At 43.0% G+C, this 20,851-nt stretch overlaps 1 protein-coding gene and 1 long non-coding RNA gene across 5 annotated transcripts in view; one reads left to right on the forward strand and one right to left on the reverse strand.

The window, feature by feature from the left end:
* LOC146429675 (myosin heavy chain, skeletal muscle, adult-like) lies at positions 1-15,733 on the reverse strand. Its single transcript, XM_085077949.1, has 38 exons — positions 15,530-15,733; positions 15,296-15,439; positions 15,048-15,204; positions 14,707-14,734; positions 14,494-14,608; positions 14,288-14,380; positions 13,556-13,619; positions 13,288-13,386; positions 13,082-13,185; positions 12,868-13,006; positions 12,084-12,202; positions 11,838-11,987; positions 11,084-11,254; positions 10,070-10,379; positions 9,886-9,968; positions 9,296-9,383; positions 9,085-9,202; positions 8,804-8,927; positions 8,588-8,724; positions 8,249-8,504; positions 6,791-7,033; positions 6,527-6,703; positions 6,297-6,442; positions 6,119-6,209; positions 5,641-6,030; positions 5,245-5,371; positions 5,028-5,146; positions 4,568-4,764; positions 4,026-4,209; positions 3,773-3,938; positions 3,481-3,605; positions 2,986-3,294; positions 2,044-2,247; positions 1,572-1,697; positions 1,307-1,477; positions 1,116-1,220; positions 878-973; positions 1-294 (listed from the first exon to the last, which is right to left on the reverse strand). Exons 1-38 carry the CDS (start codon positions 15,731-15,733, stop codon positions 139-141), a joined length of 5,835 nt encoding a protein of 1,944 aa, XP_084934075.1. The 3' UTR covers positions 1-138.
* LOC146429676 (uncharacterized) overlaps positions 14,675-20,851 on the forward strand; it is a 16,730-nt gene continuing 10,553 nt past the window's right edge. For 3 of the 4 annotated variants that reach the window (XR_014855630.1, XR_014855631.1, XR_014855633.1), the window contains exons 1-2: positions 14,675-14,803; positions 15,544-15,809. This is a non-coding gene — a long non-coding RNA (uncharacterized LOC146429676). The remainder of the gene's footprint in view (positions 14,804-15,543; positions 15,810-20,851) is intronic. The other variant, XR_014855632.1, reaches the window with a different exon arrangement.

Below are 20,851 nucleotides of genomic sequence, written 5' to 3' on the forward strand. Positions count from 1 at the left end.
TTCTGCTGTGTATGCACAAAAATCTATGCTCTTTATTTTCTACATATTAGCATATTATAAACACTTCTTGCAGAAGGAAGTGACAGCAGGCTCACATTTTGTGCAGCCCTCAGGTCACTTTGCAGCCTCATGACATTCTTACTCTTCCTCTCCTATTTTCTTGCCATGAAACTCCCGGCTCTTTGCTCGGAGCTTGTTGACCTGTGACTCTGCAATGTCAGCCCGCTCCTCGGCTTCCTCCAGCTCGTGCTGGATCTTGCGGAACTTGGAGAGGTTGACGTTGGACAGCTCCTCCTGTGTGGGGAGAGAGAGTCAGGGGTGAGGAGCCCAGGGCAGGGGTTTTGTTCCTGCTGCACCTTGGCCTTACAGGGGTGCAATTCTCAATCCCCCTCCCACCAGTGCTCACACATCAGCCTCACACAGAGCTCCTCATCCTCCCCTTTTCAGGACCCTGCAGGGACAAGCTTCACCAGGACTACATTGCACATGCAATTTTGTCCCTTGGGTTTGTCATTTCTGCACTTATTCTCCCACTACTTGTCTGTGTGACTTACAGGGTTCAGAAGACCCTGAAGCCTTCTGCTGCTGATTATTAGCAGAGATCCAGGAACTTGTCAGTCAGTGGATGTGGCCCCTGGCTTTGTTTACTCTGACCTCCTGTGTGAAACAGGCTGCAGAACGTCCCTTAATGAACCTCCATGAATGCAGGGTGCCCAGAGCTCATCAAGTCCTTGTGACACAATAGCAAAGCAGCGAGGTCAAGACTGTTGTGTCTCAGGAGTTTCTTCCACACCTCTCCCCTGGTATTCAGCCTCATTCAGTGTGTGTCCTGCCTCAATGGAATGTGGCCCTTGCCCCTTCTCCAAGCAATACTTACAGCTTCCTCAGCTTGTCTCTTGTAGGATTTCACTTTCGTTTGCAGCTTGTCCACCAGATCCTGCAGCCTGAGAATATTCTTCCTATCTTCCTCAGACTAGGGAGGTTGGCAAACAGGAAAGAAAGTCAATTCTTGGTTCTGCATCATGCAAGGTTAAAAATTCCCCTTGGGGATGGTTTGTGCAAAATGTGACCAGCTGTGAGAAAATCCTGTCAGCCCAGGAGACCTCCTGCCTTACCTGGTAGGTCAGTTCCTTCACCCTCCGCTCGTACTTGCGCACACCCTTCACGGCTTCAGCGCTGCGCTTCTGCTCAGCATCAACCTCCCCTTCCAGCTCGCGCACCTGCAAGGAGAAGCCATCCCTGCAGCTTCCCTGACAGTGTCTCTCCAAGGACACGCTCACTCATGCACAACCCCAGCCCTACACACCCTGGCCTCCAGCTTCTGGATCTGCTTCTTCCCTCCCTTCAGTGCCAACTGCTCAGCCTCTTCCAGACGGTGCTGCAGGTCCTTCACTGTCTGGTCCAGGTTCTTCTTCATCCTCTCCAGGTGGGCACTGGTGTCCTGCTCCTTCTTCAGCTCTTCTGCCATCATGGCCGCCTGATCAGAGCAAACGGTCAAAGCCATTTTGGGTCTGGAGATATTTGGGGGAGAGTCCATTCCCCATCAGCAATGCAAGGAGTGCCCAACTCACATCTGTGATGGCCTTCTTGGCCTTCTCCTCAGCATTGCGGGCCTCCTGGATCGTGTCCTCCATTTCACTCTGGATCTGGGAAATGTCTGTTTCCAGCTTCTTCTTGGTGTTGATCAAGCTGGTGTTCTGTTGACCAATAAAATTTTGTTCAGTTATTTCCAAAAGAGAACTCTTATTTTAGAAATTTGCTGTTTCAGTGTAAAGTTATCCTCTAAATATCTAATGTTAGTGTCCTCCTGACGCATTTTGTCAGCTCATCCACGTCTAGATAGCAGAGATTTATTAAAATTTGAAGAAGCCTTTCTGACTGCTAATGCAATCCTATTCATTTAATCATAATCCATTTATTTGTACAAGTGTAATAATTTTGGCTCACACAAAGTTTTTTATTTCAAGACTTAAGAATTTACATAGAAGAAAATATGTAAAGAAAGAAAAAGGCCCTTGAGATTTTGAATCTCATTAATCTAACCTGAGTGTGCAGGAGCTGAACTCTCTCACTTGCATCCAGAAGCTCCTGCTCAGCCAGTTTCCTTGACCTCTCTGTCTGCTCCAGGGCTGCCCGTAGCTCCTCAATTTCAGCCTGCAGCAGGTTTGCCCTGCGTTCCACCATGGCCACCTGCTCCTTCAGGTCATCCTGTGTCCTGAGAGCATCGTCCAAGTGTATCTGGGTGTCCTTTAAGAGAATAAAGAGAAATTGTAAGGTGAAGAATAAAGAGAAATTATAAGGCGACACAGCACTGTTACACAACAGCAGTTGCCACCAGTCCGATAATTGTTATGGCAGTATAATATATATAATTATAGCTATATATTTATATGTGAAATTACTGTCAGTCTATGCACAGTATCTTAGAAAGTCAGCAGGAGATTGATTCATGGCTATCTGGGGCAGCTGAAAAGTAAGTTCAGGACCCTGAATTTTAGGAGAGTGGACTTTCAGTTGTTTAAGGTTATACTGTGTGGAATCCCCTTGAGAAAATTCCCTTGAGGATAAAGAATCAAAAAAGAGGTTAAGAAAAGTATTTTTTAGAATGCAGGAGCTCTCAATTTACATGTGTAAGCAGTCAGGCAAGAGAGGCAGGAGATGAGCATGGCTGAACAAGGACCTTCAGGTCAAACTGAAGTGTAAGAAGGAATTGCACAGGTGGTAGAATAAGGGCCACATATCCCAGGAAGAATATAGAAATGCTGCCTGGAGGTAGAGGGATAGGATTACGAAAGCCAAGGCAAAGTTGGAGCTGAATTCCTGCTCTATTAGGGTATTGTGTGGCCTCACATTGACTATTGTGTGCAGTTCTGGGCTCTTCAATTGAGGAGGGTTATTAAGGGACTGGAATCCATCTACAGGAAGGCAGCAATTCCAGTACTGGACAAACTAAACCCCTAAGTGCACATCCTTTGCTTAACAGACCTTGAGCACTGCCTGGGTGTTTCTCAGGTTCTTCTGTGCCTCAGCAGCCACGCGGTTGGCATGGCTCAGTTGGATCTCCATTTCATTCAGGTCTCCCTCCATCTTCTTCTTCAGCCTCAGGGCTTCATTCCTGCTCCTGATCTCAGCATCCAGAGTGCTCTGCATGGAGTCCACAATTCTGAGGTGGTTTCTCTTCATCTGTTCAATCTCCTCATCTTTCTCTGCTATCTTCCTGTCAATCTCAGACTTCACTTGGTTGAGCTCAAGCTGCAGGCGCAGGATCTTCCCCTCCTCGTGTTCCAGGGAGGCCTGGACAAGCAGACACAAAGATTGATAGCATCAATAAACCTACTGCTTGCTTTTTGGAGAATTATGAAGTATTTCCAGAAATCTCAACTATCTGCATTCCCCAGCCAGAATAGAGGATAACCCATGCTTTTTTAGCCGTACTTCCTCGTTTCATTACTGCAGATGCCAGTGGTTATGGTCACGTACCTCAGCTTCCTCCAGAGCAGCCTGGATTTCAGATTTCTCCTGCTCAATCTGCTTCTTGACTTTCTCCAGTTCATGAATTGCCTTTCCTCCCTCAGCAATCTGCTCCGTGAGGTCAGAAATCTCCTCTGCAAGGAAGGGTGAAAGGCAGCATGGTCAGGCAGAGAGCTGAATGGAGAAAGGCTCTGGTGCATCAAGGTGCCAGGCACGTCCTTATCCCTGCAGGCCCAGACCCATTAGGTGTGGCAGAAAGACAAGCTTGTGAGAAAGCCCACCGAGGAGCAGAGGGACTCACGCTGCAAGTTCTTGTTCTCGCGCTTCATTGTTTCCAGGTGGTCCAAGGACTCCTCATAGGCATTCTTCATCTTGAACAGCTCCGTGCTGAGAGAGCGTGACTCCTTCTGTGAGGCCTCCAGCTCAGCCTGAGTTTCCTCATACTTCTGCTTCCATTCTGCCAGGATCTGAAGAGAAACAGGGTATGAGTAGGAATGGGGCAATCACAGGGAGAATGCTCTGGCCAGGAGTTGTGGTGCTGGAGGCCAAAAGACCTTGTCAAAGTTCTTCTGCTTCTTATCCAGAGCAGCACAGGCAGCATTTGATCTCTCCACGTCAATCATGAGGTCCTCCACTTCATTCTGCAGCCTCTGCTTTGTCTTTTCCAGGGAGGCACATTTGGCATTGACAGCCTCAACATGCTCCTCTGCATCCTGCAGGCGCTGTGCCAGCTTCTTCCTGGGAGGAGACAAGCACATTAGAGTTTGGAAGGGCATCAGTTTTGTGCTGTCATAAGAGGATAGCTCATGACTTTGGGGCTTTTGAACCGACCACTTTTCATAGACATGGAAGGATCTATCCTTGCTGTCTCCTATCACCAACGGAATATTAGGCCTGTCTTAGCCCTTCTAGCCCTAAAGGCTTTATTCTCTTACAATCTACACTTTTTCTCTCCCTTCATCTCTCCCCTTATTTTACAAAGACAATACATCCATGCTTTCGTCCTGCTTTCATCCTAACCCATTTTCAGGGATTCCACTTTGTGTTGACCAGCCTCAGTCTTCTCCAGTCATTTTCCATCCTGCTTCCCACGTACTTGGCCTCCTCGAGCTCCTCCGTGCGCTGAATCGCGTCCGTCTCGTATTTGGTTCTCCACTGGGCCACTTCGCTGTTGGCCTTGGACAGAGCTCGCTGCAGCTCCCCCTTGGCCTCCTGCTCCTCCTCATATTGTTCCCGCAGCAAGTCACAGTCGTGGCGAGCAGACTGCAGGGCGTGGGCCAGGGCATTCTTGGCCTAGATAGAGAGTGGGATTGGGTCAAGGAATAATAATATTCTGGGAAATTTCTTACAATTAATTAATTTCTCACTTTGAACATGATTGCTTGAAGAGTGTTTGCAATGAAGGACAGATGTAAGCCCGAAGAATAAAATCAATCACATTTACTCCAGAAACAAAAGCCTTCCACAAGGATGGCTTGTGCTAAGCAGATCCTGTCCCCTCAAAGTGTGAATTTATGAGTGTTTTCAGTGGCCAGTGGTAAGAAATTAGGAATAACCTTGATTTCTTCCTCCAGATGCCTCTTGAGCTCCTCAATCTGTTGGGTAAATCCTTGCTTGCCCCTAGACAGCTGAGAAATCAGAGCATCTTTCTCCTCTACCTGCCGTGAATATTCACCTGGAGAAGCACAGAAATAGAAGAGATTTTAATTGACATCTGTGACCCAAACAAGCTGGTTTAGGAGTCACACCAAAACACATGGGAATCTCTCTCACCTGCTTCTGTCTGCAGACGAGCTCTTTGAGCATTGAGGTCATTGATCATGCGCTGATGCTCTTCTTCCTTTGTCTTAATCTCACTCAGCTGATCTTCCAGTGTGCGGCACATCTTCTCCAGGTTTGCCTGGGGAGATCACAGAGAATGAAAGAAGATTAGTATCTGGATGCCTTCTTATTCTGAACAGCAGGATTCTAACCAGAAAAACATTAACAGAGTTTAAAGCTATAAATATATTTCTATATATAGACTATATATTTCAGTTCCTTGGAGTTAGAACTTTAGAAACTAGTTCCATATAGAGACAGAGAATTAGATGGCAACCTAGTCATAATTTTAAGGAATATACTTCAACATTATTTATTTTCATGTTGTTTTCATTATATTTCCTATACCTTAGCTTTTGAGACAGACTCCATGTTACTGGCCAAGTCATCAATCTCCATCTTCATCTCACTCTTCTCCTTCTCCAGCTTCTGCTTCACACGTTGCAGGTTGTCGATCTGCTCCCCCAGCTCAGCTGTGCTGTCCGCGTGCTTCTTGCGCAGGGCGGCAGCCGTGGCTTCGTGCTGCAGCGTGGCCTCTTCGAGGTCACGGCGCATCTTCTGGAATTCTGCCTCTCGCTTCTTGTTCATCTCAATCTGAGCTGCTGTCGCCCCTCCTGCTTCTTCCAGGCGCTCGCTGATCTCCTCCAGCTCCCTCGACAGGTCAGCGCGATGCTTCTCTGCTTTAGCGCGAGAGGTTCGCTCTGCCTCAATTTCCTCCTCCAGCTCCTCAATACGAGCCTGGACAACAGCAGGGACCCTTCACAGCCTTGCCCTCCTCCTGCCTGAGCTGAGCCTGAGCAAGGGAGGGGAGGGAACAGAGACTTGCCTGCAATTCCTTGATCTTCTTCTGAAGTTGCATGCCCAGGGCTTGTTCATCCTCGATTTTGCCCTGGATCTGGCTGATTTCAAAGTCTTTCCTTTGGGCAAAGCGAATTGTGTTAGAGCTCAAAGGAAAAAGCCAAGTGCTCCAGCCCAGCACTCAGGTGCCCCAGACCCACACTTACTTCTTCAGTTTCTCATCCAGCTGCTGCTTATCATTCTCCAAATCCATAATGCTGTCCTGGGCCAGCTTCAGGTCTCCTTCCAGTTTCCTCTTAGCTCTCTCCAGGTCCATGCGCAGTTTCTTCTCTTGCTCCAGGGACCCTTCCAGCTAAACACAACAACACAGCAGTGCTCTACCAGCCAGCTCAGCCTCCAGACCTGTCCTGTTCCTGCTCTATGTCTCTGTGCTTACATCATCCACTTGCTGTTCCAGCTTGGTCTTGGCTTTGGTGAGTGTATTGACTTTGTCCTCTTCTGCCTGCAGATCATCCAGGGTCTGCTGATGGGCCTCTTGGAGGGCTTTCTTCTCTTTTGTCAGCTTGGCAATGGTCTCGTCCAGGGCTGCCATCTCCTCGGTCAAGTTTTTCACCTTTGAGAACAAATAGACAATGGTGCTTAAAACTTTATAACCAGACAGGTCTTTTCTGGAGTGTGAGTGACAGGTTCTGCCTCATACCTTGTTTTCCGTGGCATGTTTTTCCTTCTCCACCTTGGCCAGTGTTAGCTCAAGGTCATCAATATCTTTCTTCAGCTCTGAACATTCATCCTCCAGTTTCCTCTTCTTGGCTGTCAGCTCAGCATTAATTTCCTCTTCATCCTCAGCCCTTTCTGTCACCTCCTTGACTTTGGCTTCCAGCTGGATTTTAGTTTTGATGAGCTGGTCACACCTTTCTTCAGCATCAGCCAAAGCATCAGCTTCCTGGTGGGAAAATACAGGAAAGATCATTTAATGCTGAAGGAACAGATGTGAATTGGTAAGACTTTCAGAATTACTTTTTGGGAAAAAACAATGCTAGGCAATTACATTAAAAATTACAAATCTAGAATAAGTTTTTAGTTAGTTTTCTTCTTGTCTGACCTTTTGCATCAATAATACAGCTTTCTCTAGCTACATTTCATTTCACATTATTTATTTTGGGTATACAAGAAGGTCACTTAGATGTAATTTATGTTTTCCTTTTCTCCTTTAGAAAGGGATTATATATTGCAAAGTATTAAATTCAAGTTTATGTGGAAGTACCGAGAAATATAAATATCTCTACAACTGAAGAACTATTTGAAATTCCAAATTAGTGGCTTTATACTCAGCCAATGCTTTCAGTGGACACGAGGATAAGATTCATCTTTCCGTGAAATAGACATTTCAACTCAAGGGTATGGCCAAAATGTTGCTTATGGCTCTGGGAGGCCAAGTGACATTGGAGACAAACATATGGAGATGTCCCTTGTGTTGTAAGTCATAATGGGACTTCTGGGAGCAGTAGGTACAGGAGCTGAGGTGAGATCTGATACAAGAAATGGTAATCAGCTCTTCATTTTGACAACTGAGGTAAGGCAGAGTAGTATGTCAATCAAACTACTGTCTTTACTCCACTAAACACACTCTGATCACTATAATAAAGCTTTATGTCATGAACTCACACAGACACATGTAGGTATTAAGGCTAAAAACTCATTCTTTAGTTTAAACTCCAGCTTGCAAGAGGGAGACTGAGTAGAGAAAGAATGTGGTCCAAATTTTATACTTAGTTACATGGTATTCTGTGGCTAGCACAGGTCTTTCTCGTGAGAACATTCTTCTGTGTTTTATAAACAAAGATAAAATTTGGATGTTTTTGAAACAGTGTCTCGAGATTTGGACAGTTCAGGCCTGGCCAGTCAGGCCTAGGGGGAGGTTTCTGACTGACCAATCTGGGCGACCTCTGAAAAGTCTATATATATTGAAATCAAAATAATAAATTGCCTCTTTCTTGTCACACTGAGAACTCGGGTCCTTTTCTCTGCTAGCGGCTCAACAGCGACAGTATTCAGTTTAAATTTTTTAGAAAGCTTAAAATGTAATTTGAGAGTCCTCTATTAGCAAAGAAGAGATAGATCTTTTTTACTCATAAAAGTATATAAAAATGTGACTTACAGCCTGTACTTGGAGCTGCAGGTCATTTTTCTCCTTCATTAGAGATGCCATTTTCTCCTCCAGTTCCTTCCGCTTTGCCTCAGACTTTGCAAGCTCTTCCTTGGTTTTCTCAAACTCTTCCTTCATGTTGGCCATTTCCTTCTCAGACTCTGCACTCTTCAGCAAGGGCTTGATCTTGAAGAACAGCTTCATCCATGGCCAATGTTTGACATTCATGAATGCACGAATGTTGTACTGGATGCAGAAGATGGACTCCCTGAAGCATAATTCAAAAGTACAATGAATATTCTGACTTTCCCCCAAGCAGAGTGACTTCAGCTGAAGAAGAGCAATGTGTACCTCCGCTCCACCATTCTCTGGTACTCCACCCTCATCAGGAAGCCTCTGCACCTGGCCTGGGTTCGGGTGATGAGCTGTGCCAGCTTCTCATCCCTCATCTCCTCCAGGAGTCCCAGCAGCCCAGCTTTGAAGAACACCTTGAGAGAAGGAATGTTGCAGCACATCAGTGTCAGGTAGAGCAAAGCAGAGGCAGACAGGGAATGGAGGGGTTTGTACCTTGGTGTGTCCAAATTTGTACTGGGTGTGGTCCACATCGATTGACCCAAGGAGCTTCTCAGAAGCCTTCTTGCTATCGATGAACTGTCCCTCGGGGATGGCGCTGGCATTGAGCACCTTGTATCTGTGGAATTAGAGGAAGATAAGGCTGGCATTTTGCAAGCAGCACGGAGTTGCCACTAAACCCCACTAGCTCTTTTTGAAAACAGAGCACAGCCTAAATGGACCCAGGAATGAACCAGCAATGCTTTTAGTGATGCTGAGAAGCACAGAGCTCTCACCTCTGTTTGAAGTCAGCATAGAGGACTCTGCTGGGGAACCCTTTCCTGCAGATCCTGATCCCTTCCAGCACGCCGTTACAGCGCAGCTGGTGAAGCACCAGCTCATGCTCCATGGCACCTGGCAATGCAGAGCACAAGTGAATGGCATAGATTGCAGTGCAGAGGGGAATGGATGTATCAGAGCAAGTATCTTTCAGCTTGAGCATCTCACCAGGTGTTTTTGTCTCATTGGGGATGATACAGCGCACAAAATGGGGGTGAGTGCTCCGCAGATTGGTCATCAGCTTGTTGAGATTCTCCTGTGGGATCATGCATAGTAGCTTAGATGAAAGAAGTTTACTGTTGCATACTTTGTACCTAGATACCAAGGAACTAATAAAATATATCTCGGGAGAAAGAAGCTTTCAAATTCAAAGTTTAGATTTAATCAAACCCTCTGTATACCTTTGTATTGAAATTATTCTTATTTTAAAAATGTTGAAAATTCTTTACCTTATTTTGAAGGAAGGAAAACACTACTGTATAAATATTTTGACGCAAGCCTTTTTGGGATAAATATTTATATTACATAATAGATTCTGAACAATACTTTTCACAAAATGTGAATTAACTTTTATAAGAAATTCAGAGAGCCAACTGAAGACAGAATCCTAAACTGGAACAGAGAATCACTATGAAAGGCACTTCATACTTATTATTGCTTCTTGAGAAAACCAATGCCAAAAGAATAACCCGAGTGTATTTAGCACACTTATGACATTATGTTCATGTCAATTCACAGACAACAAATCCATACTTTACCCGGAAAAGAGCTGAGACAGTCTGGAAAGAAGAACCCTTCTTCTTGCCACCACCTTTCTTGCCGCCACCACCACCACTAGCCTCTTAAAAAAAAAAAAAAAAAAGAGAAGAGTTTTTAATATAACCTGTTTTGTTGCATCTTCACATATCACAAATGTTGGAAAAGAAAATTTAGAAAAATAACCTGCTTCTCCTCCTCCATAAGAAGCAAAAAGTAAAGCCAGGGTCTTCACAGATGATTTCTGGTACAGCCCAATGACAGTTTCATTCAGAGGGTCCTTGTTCTTCTCCAGCCAGCCAGTGATGTTGTAGTCCACTGTTCCAGCATAGTGCACCAGGGAGAAGTGAGCTTCAGCCTTGCCTTTGGCAGGCTTGGGCTTTTGGAAGTTGCTGGACTTGCCCAGGTGCTGATCATAGAGCTTGTTCTTGAAAGAGGTGTCAGTTGCCTTGGGGAACATGCACTCCTCTTCCAGGATGGAGAAGATGCCCATGGGCTGGAATACAGTTCAATAAACAAGAGAGAATGCCTGTAAAATAATGTGATTATGGCTTGGTCTCAAAGGGAAGGTAGTAAAAGACAAGAAGCTGGAAAACAAACTTTGCCATGTATGAAATTAATTTCTAAAAAGTGAGTCTAAAGGATTCACCTGCTTAATTCACACTTTGGCACAGTGATTCAGGAATGGTTTTTATGCCAAAACCCATGTTAAAGTTCAGGAAGAGAAAGGATATATTTTAAAATACTTTTCACAAATGTGTCCATTGCATATTTACTCCTGTTTTTGAATTTTTAATCAGTACCCTAAATTATATGGAACCACAAGAAATCTCCGTTTCTTCTCTCAGTGGTCAAACACTGTACTTACTTTGCTATGAACCATACAGAAAAAAATGTATTTTGAAGATAACTTTATACCAGAACCCTAAGAAACTGTTTCTATTTTACCTTAGGGACTGCTCTGAATTTTTGAAGATAACATCCTTTAACTGAGGAAAGGGAGATATCTTCCATGCAGAGAATGTGTGAGAATGACTTTTATAGTTTTCTGTGTACTTCGTAATATCTACAATGTATAATTAGCAATAGTACAAATCAGGACACACTTCTGCAACTAAAGCTGAATACAAGAAACTAACCATGGGAAATTTAAAATAGTGGGCTCCTGAAAATGGAAGATATCTTGAATTAAAAACGTACCTTCTCAATGAGCTCGATGCAGGCAGCCAGGTCCATGCCAAAGTCAATGAATGTCCATTCAATTCCCTCCTTCTTGTACTCTTCCTGCTCCAGCACGAACATGTGGTGGTTGAAGAACTGTTGCAGTTTCTCATTGGTGAAGTTGATGCACAGCTGCTCCAGGCTGTTGAACTGCTCAGTGGAAAAGAACCACAATAACCAACCCTCATTAATATGCCCAGTTCTTCATCATTCTCCTCCACCTTTTATAAATCTCCCCAGTTAAAACACAACTGTATTATCAGGGCTACACCATAGCAGACCCTATATGCAGATCCAGAAAGAAATACCTACATAATGAAAATGAGGGGTTTTTTTCAGAGCAGATTTTCGTAGTGATTCTCCTAAAATTAGTAAAATACTTTGGCATTTTTATTCATCTATTTTTATTCAGCAAATAGATGAGTGCATGCTCGTCTCCAAATTTAAAACACTTGATATCTCTCATTAAACACCTAACTACTCATTCCTTGGTTCTTTAGACAATTTGAACATCATTAACCCGTTATATATTTGTCAATGGGTCTCCTAGTTCTGCTCCAGAAGCTCTTTTATAAATTTATTGTAATTATATTTGGTTATTTAATCCTTAACATTAAGTTCAAACTCTTGTAATATTACATATAAAATTAAACTTTCAGAGCAATATTGCTTGCAAGTCTTCTGATATAACAATCCTCTCTGCAAGAGAAGTCCTCAAACCTGGAATCCTTACATCAAAGATCTCAAAGCCAGCAATGTCCAGGACACCAATGAAATACTGCCTGGGCTGCTTTGTATCCAGCTGTTGGTTGATACGAACAACCATCCACAGGAACATCTTCTCATAGACAGCCTTTGCCAGGGCACCCACTGAATTGTTCACCTAAAACCAAGAAGGATGGAGAAGAAATACAATATCCAGGGCAAATAGTAACTTACTCAAGTCAGACGTTCCCAGTCACCACCTGGTTGTTCTTACCTGCTGCACAGTTTGGCCCTTGGTCACATATTCATTCCCCACCTTGACTCGGGGGTAGCAGAGGGCCTTGAGCAGGTCTGCTGAGTTCAGACCCATCAGGTAGGCAGCCTTGTCAGCAACTAAGTACAAGGACAAGGAGATAGAAAAATTAAGACTAGTAAGACATACAGCACTTTGAGTGATGAACCCTTTCCAAAACAGCTCTAATATTGAATATCCCTGTGATCAAATTTTGCTTACTGGATCTCAGAGGAACCATGACATAGTTATTCAAACAAAATCATCTTTTGTTTTGAATGTTTTACAGAGCAGTACATCTAAAGGCTCTTTATAGCCTTTCATAATCTCCACAGCAACATCTAGTGTATTTATTTAAAATGTATTTATTAAAAATTAATCCTGGAATTCATTAGTAATTCTGCCCCAAAGAGTGATTTATGAAGTAGAAGTTCTATTACTGAATATAATGCTTCCATTTTCTCTAAATATCAACCAGAAGCAACTTTAAAAAAGAATAAATCTTTCCTTTCTCAATGGGCCTAAGCACACTGAGCAGGCTATGCTAATTCAGAGTGGTAGCGCAGGAGAGATTTATGGACATATATGCAATTGGTAATGTAGATAATGATTAAGCAGTAATTGAAAAAAGAGTATTTTGCATTGCAGTTTCATACCTATGTACTATCTCACCTAAACACACCGTTTTCTTTCTCCATCTTTCAAATACTGAATTATTATTGCCACTTGTATTTCTAAACAGGTCAGCCAAAGATTTTGCTGATACCTTCTGTGCCATCAGGCTCTGCCTGCTCCTCACGCTGCTTTTGCTTGAACTTCAGGTTCCCATAGTGCATGACAGCCCCTGTCAGCTTGTAGATGGCTGTTTTCTCATCAGCACTGAAGCCCAGGATGTCAATGGCACTCTGCAATAGGAACAGTAAAATAAAAGCTTTGTCTGGGAGATGAGAATAGGTAAAATACTATTAATTGTTACTTACATCTGTAGCCATCAGCTCCTCCTGGTCATTAATGCTGGCGACAGTGATCTCACCTTGACTCACAAATTGGTAGTCATATGGGTTGGTGGTGATGAGGAGCATGTCTGAAAGTAAGAAGATGGGACATGTAGACTTAGTTTAGTCAAGCAAGTATTAGTCTGAGCTGCTATTCAACAGTCTTCCTCCACGTTAGTAATTCTTCCTACCAATTAGCTCTGGCTTCTTGTTGGACATGATCTGATAAAAGATGTGGTAGCTTCTTTCCGCCTTGAGCTGGAAAGTGACTCTGGATTTCTCCAGCAGATCTGGGGGAAAAAATTAGTTAGAAACAAGAAGAAACATCAAAAAAAGAAGAAAGTAAAGAGAAGATGGGAAGTAAAACAGGGAAGGCAGGATAGATGGTGGGGGAAAAATATGTTCTATGGAGAGATGGGGGAATGGATGGATTGTGAACTGCTCAGGGAAGTGTCTTACATGTTTCGATATCTGCAGAAGCTAGTTTTCCTGTGGCACCAAAATGAATTCTGATGAATTTGCCCTTTAAAGGAAGAAAAGTGTCTTAAGATTTACAACCTAAAAAGTATATCTGAAATGAAGAATTGTGCCATTTATTGCACTGGGCAAAAGATTTCTACATAGAGACATTTTCTTAAAATCAGATATATTTCTGCCACTAACTGTCTTTTTCATTTTTGACCATGAATTCATCAGACAAATCATTCTAACTATATCCTGCACACAGAGAGCAGCTACCTTAGTGATACAGAAAAAGCAATATAAGTAGTACAGCTGCTTAAATCTGCATTGCAATCTAATAAACAATGTAATTTCTAATTAACTGAATTTGAAATACAACAAATATATTATTAAATAAGAAAATATCTTCCTACCCCTCCCTCCCTGCCTATTCCTCTCTCTTTCTCTGTCTCTCTCCCCTTTTCTTTTCTTTTCTCAGAGCTTTTTTTTAAACACTGCAATATATTGTAGGAGAAAGACCATGCGATCTGTTATTTTAAATTGCTTTTTAATGTGAAACAATTTTTTGTGTTTCGAAATCTGGAGGATTATCTTTAAGCTAAGTGGCAAAGTAATGGTAAGAAAATTCAGTTTTACTCTTGAAAACATGATGGCTGAAGAACAGAAAAGAATGACTGACATAAAGTCCTATTTACTATGCTTCAGGAACTATTGTGTTAAGCAACTCACAAAGCGTGAGGAGTTGTCGTTCCTCACGGTCTTGGCATTTCCAAAGGCCTCCAGCAGTGGATTGGCGCTGATGATTTGATCCTCAAGCGTTCCCTACAGGGAGATAATTATTGCCAGTTATCCTTTCCAAAAATCCTAACAGGAAGAGAAGCATTGATCCCAAATCAATGTCTACTAATTGATCCCTAATGTGTCTACTAATTTACCTGCATTTTGCCTGATGTCTGCTCCTCCTTCTTCTTGTCACCGCTGGCTGCAATTGTTGCAAAGTACTGGATGACACGCTTTGTGTTCACAGTCTTCCCGGCACCGGATTCTCCGCTGTCAAAGCCAAGAGAGAAGCAGAGAGTGCCTGGTCAGGCAGGAGGTCCCCTGGCACTGGGCAGCCCTGCAGGGGTGTGAGCAGGGGGTGTACATACGTGATCAGGATGGACTGGTTCTCCCGATCTGTGAATGAAGCAGAAATACAGTGCTTAACACTCAATGAACAACAGAGAAAGCATGAAATATAGTCAGGTAAGTTTAATGTCTTGCCTGAAATGAGCTTGACTGAAACAAAAAAACCTCCAAAGCACATCACTGAGTGCAGAAGTATCTTTAATTTAAAACAGTAGAAACAATGCTATGAAGATAGAAAAACCCGCAATAGATGTGTGTGTCAAAACCAAGAAAGCTTTGAAAATGTCTCTCCACATTGCTGAGACAGAGCCTTCAGAGATTTTAATGGTCCAATGCCTCTGAGACAGACAGAGCCACTCACCAGTCAGCATGAACTGATAGGCATTGTCAGAGATGGAGAAGATGTGTGGAGGAGCCTCCTGGCGCTTCTTGCCTCGGTAGGCCAACACCACCTCCGGGTTGTACACTGGCAGCCACTTGTAGGGGTTGACAGTGACGCAGAAGAGACCCGAGTAGGTCTGTGAGGAAGGGAGACAGCACGTTGGCTTCCCCTGAGCCTGGCACAGCAGCTCCTGCGGCTGCCCAAAGGAAGCTGCTGCTGCCACTTACGTAGATCATCCAGGCTGCGTAACGCTCTTTGAGGTTGTACAGCACAGCGGGTTCGTGCAGGTGGGTCATCATGGCCATGTCCTCGATTTTATCGTACTTGGGAGGGTTCATGGAGAAGATCTGATCATCCTTCACGGTCAGGGTCTGTCAGAGTGCAGAAGGACATGCATGTATGCCAGCTAAGCACCCAGAGTGGGGACCAAATGTTGTCCTTCAGCCTTGTTTTTCACTCACCTCTCCCTTTTCAGTCTTGACAGTGACTTTGCCCGATTCCCTGCTCTGGATTGTCCCTTTCACAAAGGATTCTTTGGGATGAGCCACAAAGACAGATGTCTTGGCATCAAAAGGTTTGTTCTGGGCCTCAATTCTCTCCTTTTCCGATTTTCGGAGGTAAGGAGCTGCCTCCCCAAAGACGGCCATCTCCGAATCCGAAGACATGGCTGCACTTTATGGAGAGGCTTGCCAGCAGAGAACACTGTGGAAGAGCAGATATGTTGCTCAAATTTGCCAAAAAGTAAGCACTTGTTAGTAGAAGAAAAGATGTGGAGAGAAAAGAAACTATGGTAATACTACCTGTAGCCTTTTGGAAGGAATTGCAAATTTTTGCATTGGTGCAATTCAATATTTATGGAAAATGTGAAAATTCTATTTTAGGACATTATTTGGCTTGCACTGAAATCACATTTAAATAATCTATCGACCCTTAGGATTCAACTATTCAGGTACTGTACTGTGGAATTAGGAACCTCAAAAATCCTTTCAACTGCTCAGGCACTCTTAAAATTAATCTGAAATTATTATCATGCTCATTTGTCCCAATTGATACTAATTCACAAAGCTCAGAATCCTCATACTCCACTGTCTGAATTACATACTGAAAACTCAAGCTTCTTAATGGCTCAGTTTCAGTATTTAAAACTTTTGTTTAATTGTATTATTATCCAATTTCCTCTAACTTTATTAAGTGCTTGAATCAAGGCATAAATTGCAACATGAATGTCAAAAGAAGATTAATGCTGTTTCAAACCACACTGAGATAGCTCTTTTTCTAGTTCTTTCTTTTGCGTTTTAAAAATTAGTAGAATGTCAGAGAAAAACAAAGTTCAAAGCTCAAATCAGTTATTTAAAAATAAGGAATTTTAAAGCCTGTATTAATTTCTCTTAAGTATTTTTTTTCTTCCCCGTGCCCCAAGGAAAAACAACAACAACAACAACAACAAAAACAGTGGGCAGCTTAGGAAAATATTTCAATATTTCTTTCTGTATAGAGCTAAGTACCTGATATTTACAAACATCTATGTACCAGATAGTTACACAACATTTAAACTTGTGTCTATTTGTACTCAAATGAGAAAATATAACATGATATTTCTTTAGTTGTCTCTGGAGGAAGAGGTAGCAGTTTCTAGAGGAGAAGAGCTGTATCTTTCATTTCTTGTGAGGCAGAGAACAAGCAGAGCAGGGAACAAAGGGCAGCATTGCTTTTTACAGAGGTGACAATCAGAGCTTGGTTGTTTATACTACAGCTCTTTCTGCTCTTACTGCTTTAGTGAGTCCATGGCAAATTTTGGACAAAATATCACATTAATTCACATATTCTGAGACCAAATGCTGAACTATGTAGTTTTGCTACTGTGTTGTTGGTTCAGTTATATAGCTGCAACAGCAATGATGAGAAGGCAGTACACTCCCTCCCTGTTAGGTGAGTTAAGCAGAAGTGAAGCATCTCCCCATGGGGATTTTCTGGCCTGCCAGGAGTAGTCAGAGACTTCAAACACAGCTCCTTAAAGTATGGACTAGATCACCTTATGAGATCCTTTACAACCCAGACTGTTCTATGAGTCAATGATTCACTTGAAAACGTTACCAACCTTCGGCACCTTATGCTGTGACTACAATGGGCTTGAGAATACACAGTGAAACAGTGACCATTCACTCAGCTATACAGAAACCCCACCCAAAAGGATCTGTCTCTGCCCCCTAAGAATTAGTAAATCAGGTTCTTACCTCTCGTGACACCAGATGTGTGGCTTGTGGGCTGGCAGCTGGTCAGTACTGTAAAACAGAAATAGCAGTTCCCAAATTGCTGCTGCACAGAAATCAAGAGTGAAAACATGCAGGTGCCTTGAAAATAGATTTATAGTGGAGTCCCCTTCTGGACGTGAGCACTGGAGCAGCAGGAATGCTGTAGCACCTTAGGCTGCCATCCCCTTCCTGCCAGATTGCAGACCCCATACTCTTACCTTGGAGCTTTCTGTGGAGCCAGGGCTGACGTGTCGCAGGGACGCTTTATACGATCTCGTCTGCAGATGCTACAGATGCCTACTCTTTCTTCGGTCAAAAATATTTTGGCAAACACTCTTTGGCTAAGCATTGTCTGGCAAACTGAACTAAGGGCATAATTGTCATTTGACATGACTAGATATAATTAGAAAATTTTGATGTCTTAGTGGCTATATGAATACATATCCTATAAATAATGTGACAAGGGTGTTAAGGAGAGAATCTGGACTAGTCAAAGCACTTAAAGAACTTGGATTCAGGACTTATGGATTCTATTGCTGGCTTTCCCACCGACTCACTGCACGACCTGGGATGGATTGCTTGGTATGTCTGTGCTGCAGCTATCCCAGCTGTACAATGGGAATGTCAGCTTTTATTTTTCCCTTGTGATGGTATGAATCTTGTAAGAAATGCTTAAGAGGAATACATTAGTCAGGCCACTAAGAGGGAAGTAAGTATTAGTAAAAGCATTTGGCGTATGAGCTGGTAAGATTCTGAAAGCAGAGGAATAATCTGGTGCGATAATGCTGGTGCCTGAGAGTCACAGGGCAAGGAAGTATAAGGGACAAAGATTTGGTCACAGAAATAAGAGGCTGGGGTGTAGGTGCTGGTGTGGGTCTGAGAGAGAGATGTGAGGTCACTTCTGATACATGAAGCATACATACACTCATGCAGATATACCCATCTGTACACTTGAAATTGCAAAAAAAGTGGGACATTGTCCAAGAAGGGTCATTATAAGCCTGTGCATGAATTTGTGCTAAGGGGAGTGTAATAAGATATGCTGTGATTTCTGCTATGTAGATCAGTGCAGCTTAACAACAGATGTTCTTTTCTTTTCTTGATGATTTAATTCACCAGAAAGTACACATTCTGGTACAAGGCAGATCAGGAAGAGATCTCAGTTGTTTCTTATGCCTTTTTTCCCAAGTCTGACCTGTCCATCTGTACCATAAATAAAAGAAATCCCTGAGGTAAAGATTTGGGCCTGTAGAAATCTATGCCATTTGAATATTCATATCTCTTTCAACAAGGAATGGTTATGGTCATTACAGAGTCTATATATCAACTGTTTTCTTAAATTCCTGCAGAAATTTCTATTCCTGTAGAATTTAAAAGCCCTTCACCAACACAGAACTCAGCTCACACATCCAAAAGACAACCTCAGTAAAGAGACTTGCAGTCCTCAGTTTATCCTTGTTTCCATTTCTGCTAACATAAACAAGCCATGGACTCAGCTGAAAGCCTGTCTCACATCTACATGCTTCCACTGTCAAACTCACCAACCAGGAAAAAAAAGTCCCAAGTCTGCTCTCCTGAAGTCCAGGACAGTGAGCTTGCTCTATCCCTTCTGCCCCAAGGATCTGCAACTCCACCATTTCATGGTCACCACAGTCAGACCTTGAGCTTCACATTCCCCACCAGCCCCTCCTTGTTGATGAGAACAAGGTCCAACAAAACCCTTCTTCTTACTGGTTCCTCTACCACTTGAAGAAGAAAGTTATCATCAACTCATTCCAGGAAAATCCTGGACAGTTTTTGCTCAACTGCGTTGTTACTCCAATAGATACTAGGGTGTCTGAAATTCCCTATGAGGGCCAAGGCTTGTGTGTGGCAATAAGACCACTCCTATCCATCTATAGATAGGGTTGCTGGTGAATAAAAAATTGGACATGAGCCAGCAAGGTGTGCCTACAGCCCAGAAAGCCAACCACATCCTGGGCTGCATCAAAAGAAGCATGGCCACCAGGTGATGGGACTTGATTTTGCCTCTCTATGAGAGGCCACCTGCAAGTGTGGAGTCCTCAACACAAGAATGTCCTGGACCAGTTAGAGTGGTTCCTAAGGAAGGCTAAGGCCTGGAACACCTCTCCTATGAAAAAAAGGCTTAGCTACTTCATAGACTCACAGAATCATTAACGTTGGAAAAGGCCTCCAAGACCATAGAATGCAACCTTTGACCAAACACCACCACCCTTGCTAAACCAGAGCACTGAGTGCCATGTCCATTCGTTGGGGTTATTCAGCCTGGAGATCAGAAAGGTTCAAGGACACCTTCTTAAGGCCTTTCAATACTTAAATGGGGATTGTAAGAAAGATTGAGCAGGACATTTAAAGAGCAAGAAGCAATGTTCTTACCCTGAAAAAATGTAGATTTCAAATAGATATAAGGCAGAAATATTTTATGATGAATTTAGTGAGACATGGGATGGGTTTCCCAGAGTTCTTCTCTGAGTACCTGCTGTTGCCTTTAAGTCCTGCTCTCAGTGGCATGTAACAAGTCTGTCTTATTCAGTGCTGGCAGGCTGAGATAAAGTGCCCTCAGGATGTGCCTGGATCACCAGAGACTGTATGGAGGGTCTAACTGAGTGTGACTTTGGGGACCGAAAGCCTTTGTGTTTTCAGTAGCCAATGAGAAAGCCATGCTACTCAGAGAGCTCTTGTGGGTTTTTGCCTCTGTGCTGTGCAGGATGTGGACCCAGCCGTACAAGAGGCAGGAGTGAGGCACATGGCCAGGCAGCTCTGGGCAGACAGCCAAGGGAAGGTCTGGACTAAATGGGAAGTAGTCAGTGAGCTGAGGTGTCTCCCAGTATTGACAATCACTCACCAGTGCTTTCAGGATGATCTTCAATGAAGCATCAGGTCTGTTCACAAAAGAGATTAAAAACCAAAAGCCTTTTATGGAATTGGTCCCAAACCTAAGTTAGCTTCTCCCATGTGAGTCAGGCTGTGGAGAGGAAGAATTCCTTCCTTGCTCCCTAATGTCCTCTCAGTAGTCAGATGATATTTCCTCTAGCTGCAAATCATTCAAGATTTATTTAGTTGAAGGTCAGTGTTCCCAGGAGGACATAACTGTTGCCTGTGTTATATGGCTATATTATATGTTATTCTGCTATACAGTAGAATATATTTATAAATATTCTTTCTGAAAAAAATTGTGAAGGACTTTGTGAAGTTATTGCAGTAAAGATGCACGAAAGATATGCCCAATTTCCAATTTTACTTAAGGAAAAACTACAGTATTGTGTCCATTTCAATATAACATCCATAATTATAGTACACAATGGTCCTACAATATATAAATGTAAGTATATATGGATATTCAGATCTTAATTCTTACTGCGTTTTAACTTTTCTGTACATGAGCAACATACTGTTTGCCAGTATATTTCACAGTCCTAAACTCAGGTGACATTCTCTGTGATTATAAATAGGGTTACAGTGGTTTTGTGTCTTTTCAAATATTCTCAATATTTTTATTATCTTTTTACT

This window comes from Lichenostomus cassidix, chromosome 18, assembly GCF_008360975.1.
Source record: "Lichenostomus cassidix isolate B80296 chromosome 18, HeHo_3.0, whole genome shotgun sequence".
NCBI classification, from domain to species: Eukaryota; Metazoa; Chordata; class Aves; order Passeriformes; family Meliphagidae; genus Lichenostomus; species Lichenostomus cassidix.

What these genes read in the sequence shown, in the direction of transcription:
- LOC146429675 (XM_085077949.1), bottom strand. Translation starts at nt 15,733, where the DNA reads ATGTCTTCGGATTCGGAGATGGCCGTCTTTGGGGAGGCAGCTCCTTAC. An exon ending in TTATGGAGGAGGAGAAGCAG is followed by an intron (nt 9,969 to 10,069) that starts GTTATTTTTCTA and finishes TTTTTTTTTAAG; the next exon opens with AGGCTAGTGGTGGTGGTGGC. An exon ending in TCCAGAAGCTGGAGGCCAGG is followed by an intron (nt 1,221 to 1,306) that starts GTGTGTAGGGCT and finishes TTCTCCTTGCAG; the next exon opens with GTGCGCGAGCTGGAAGGGGA.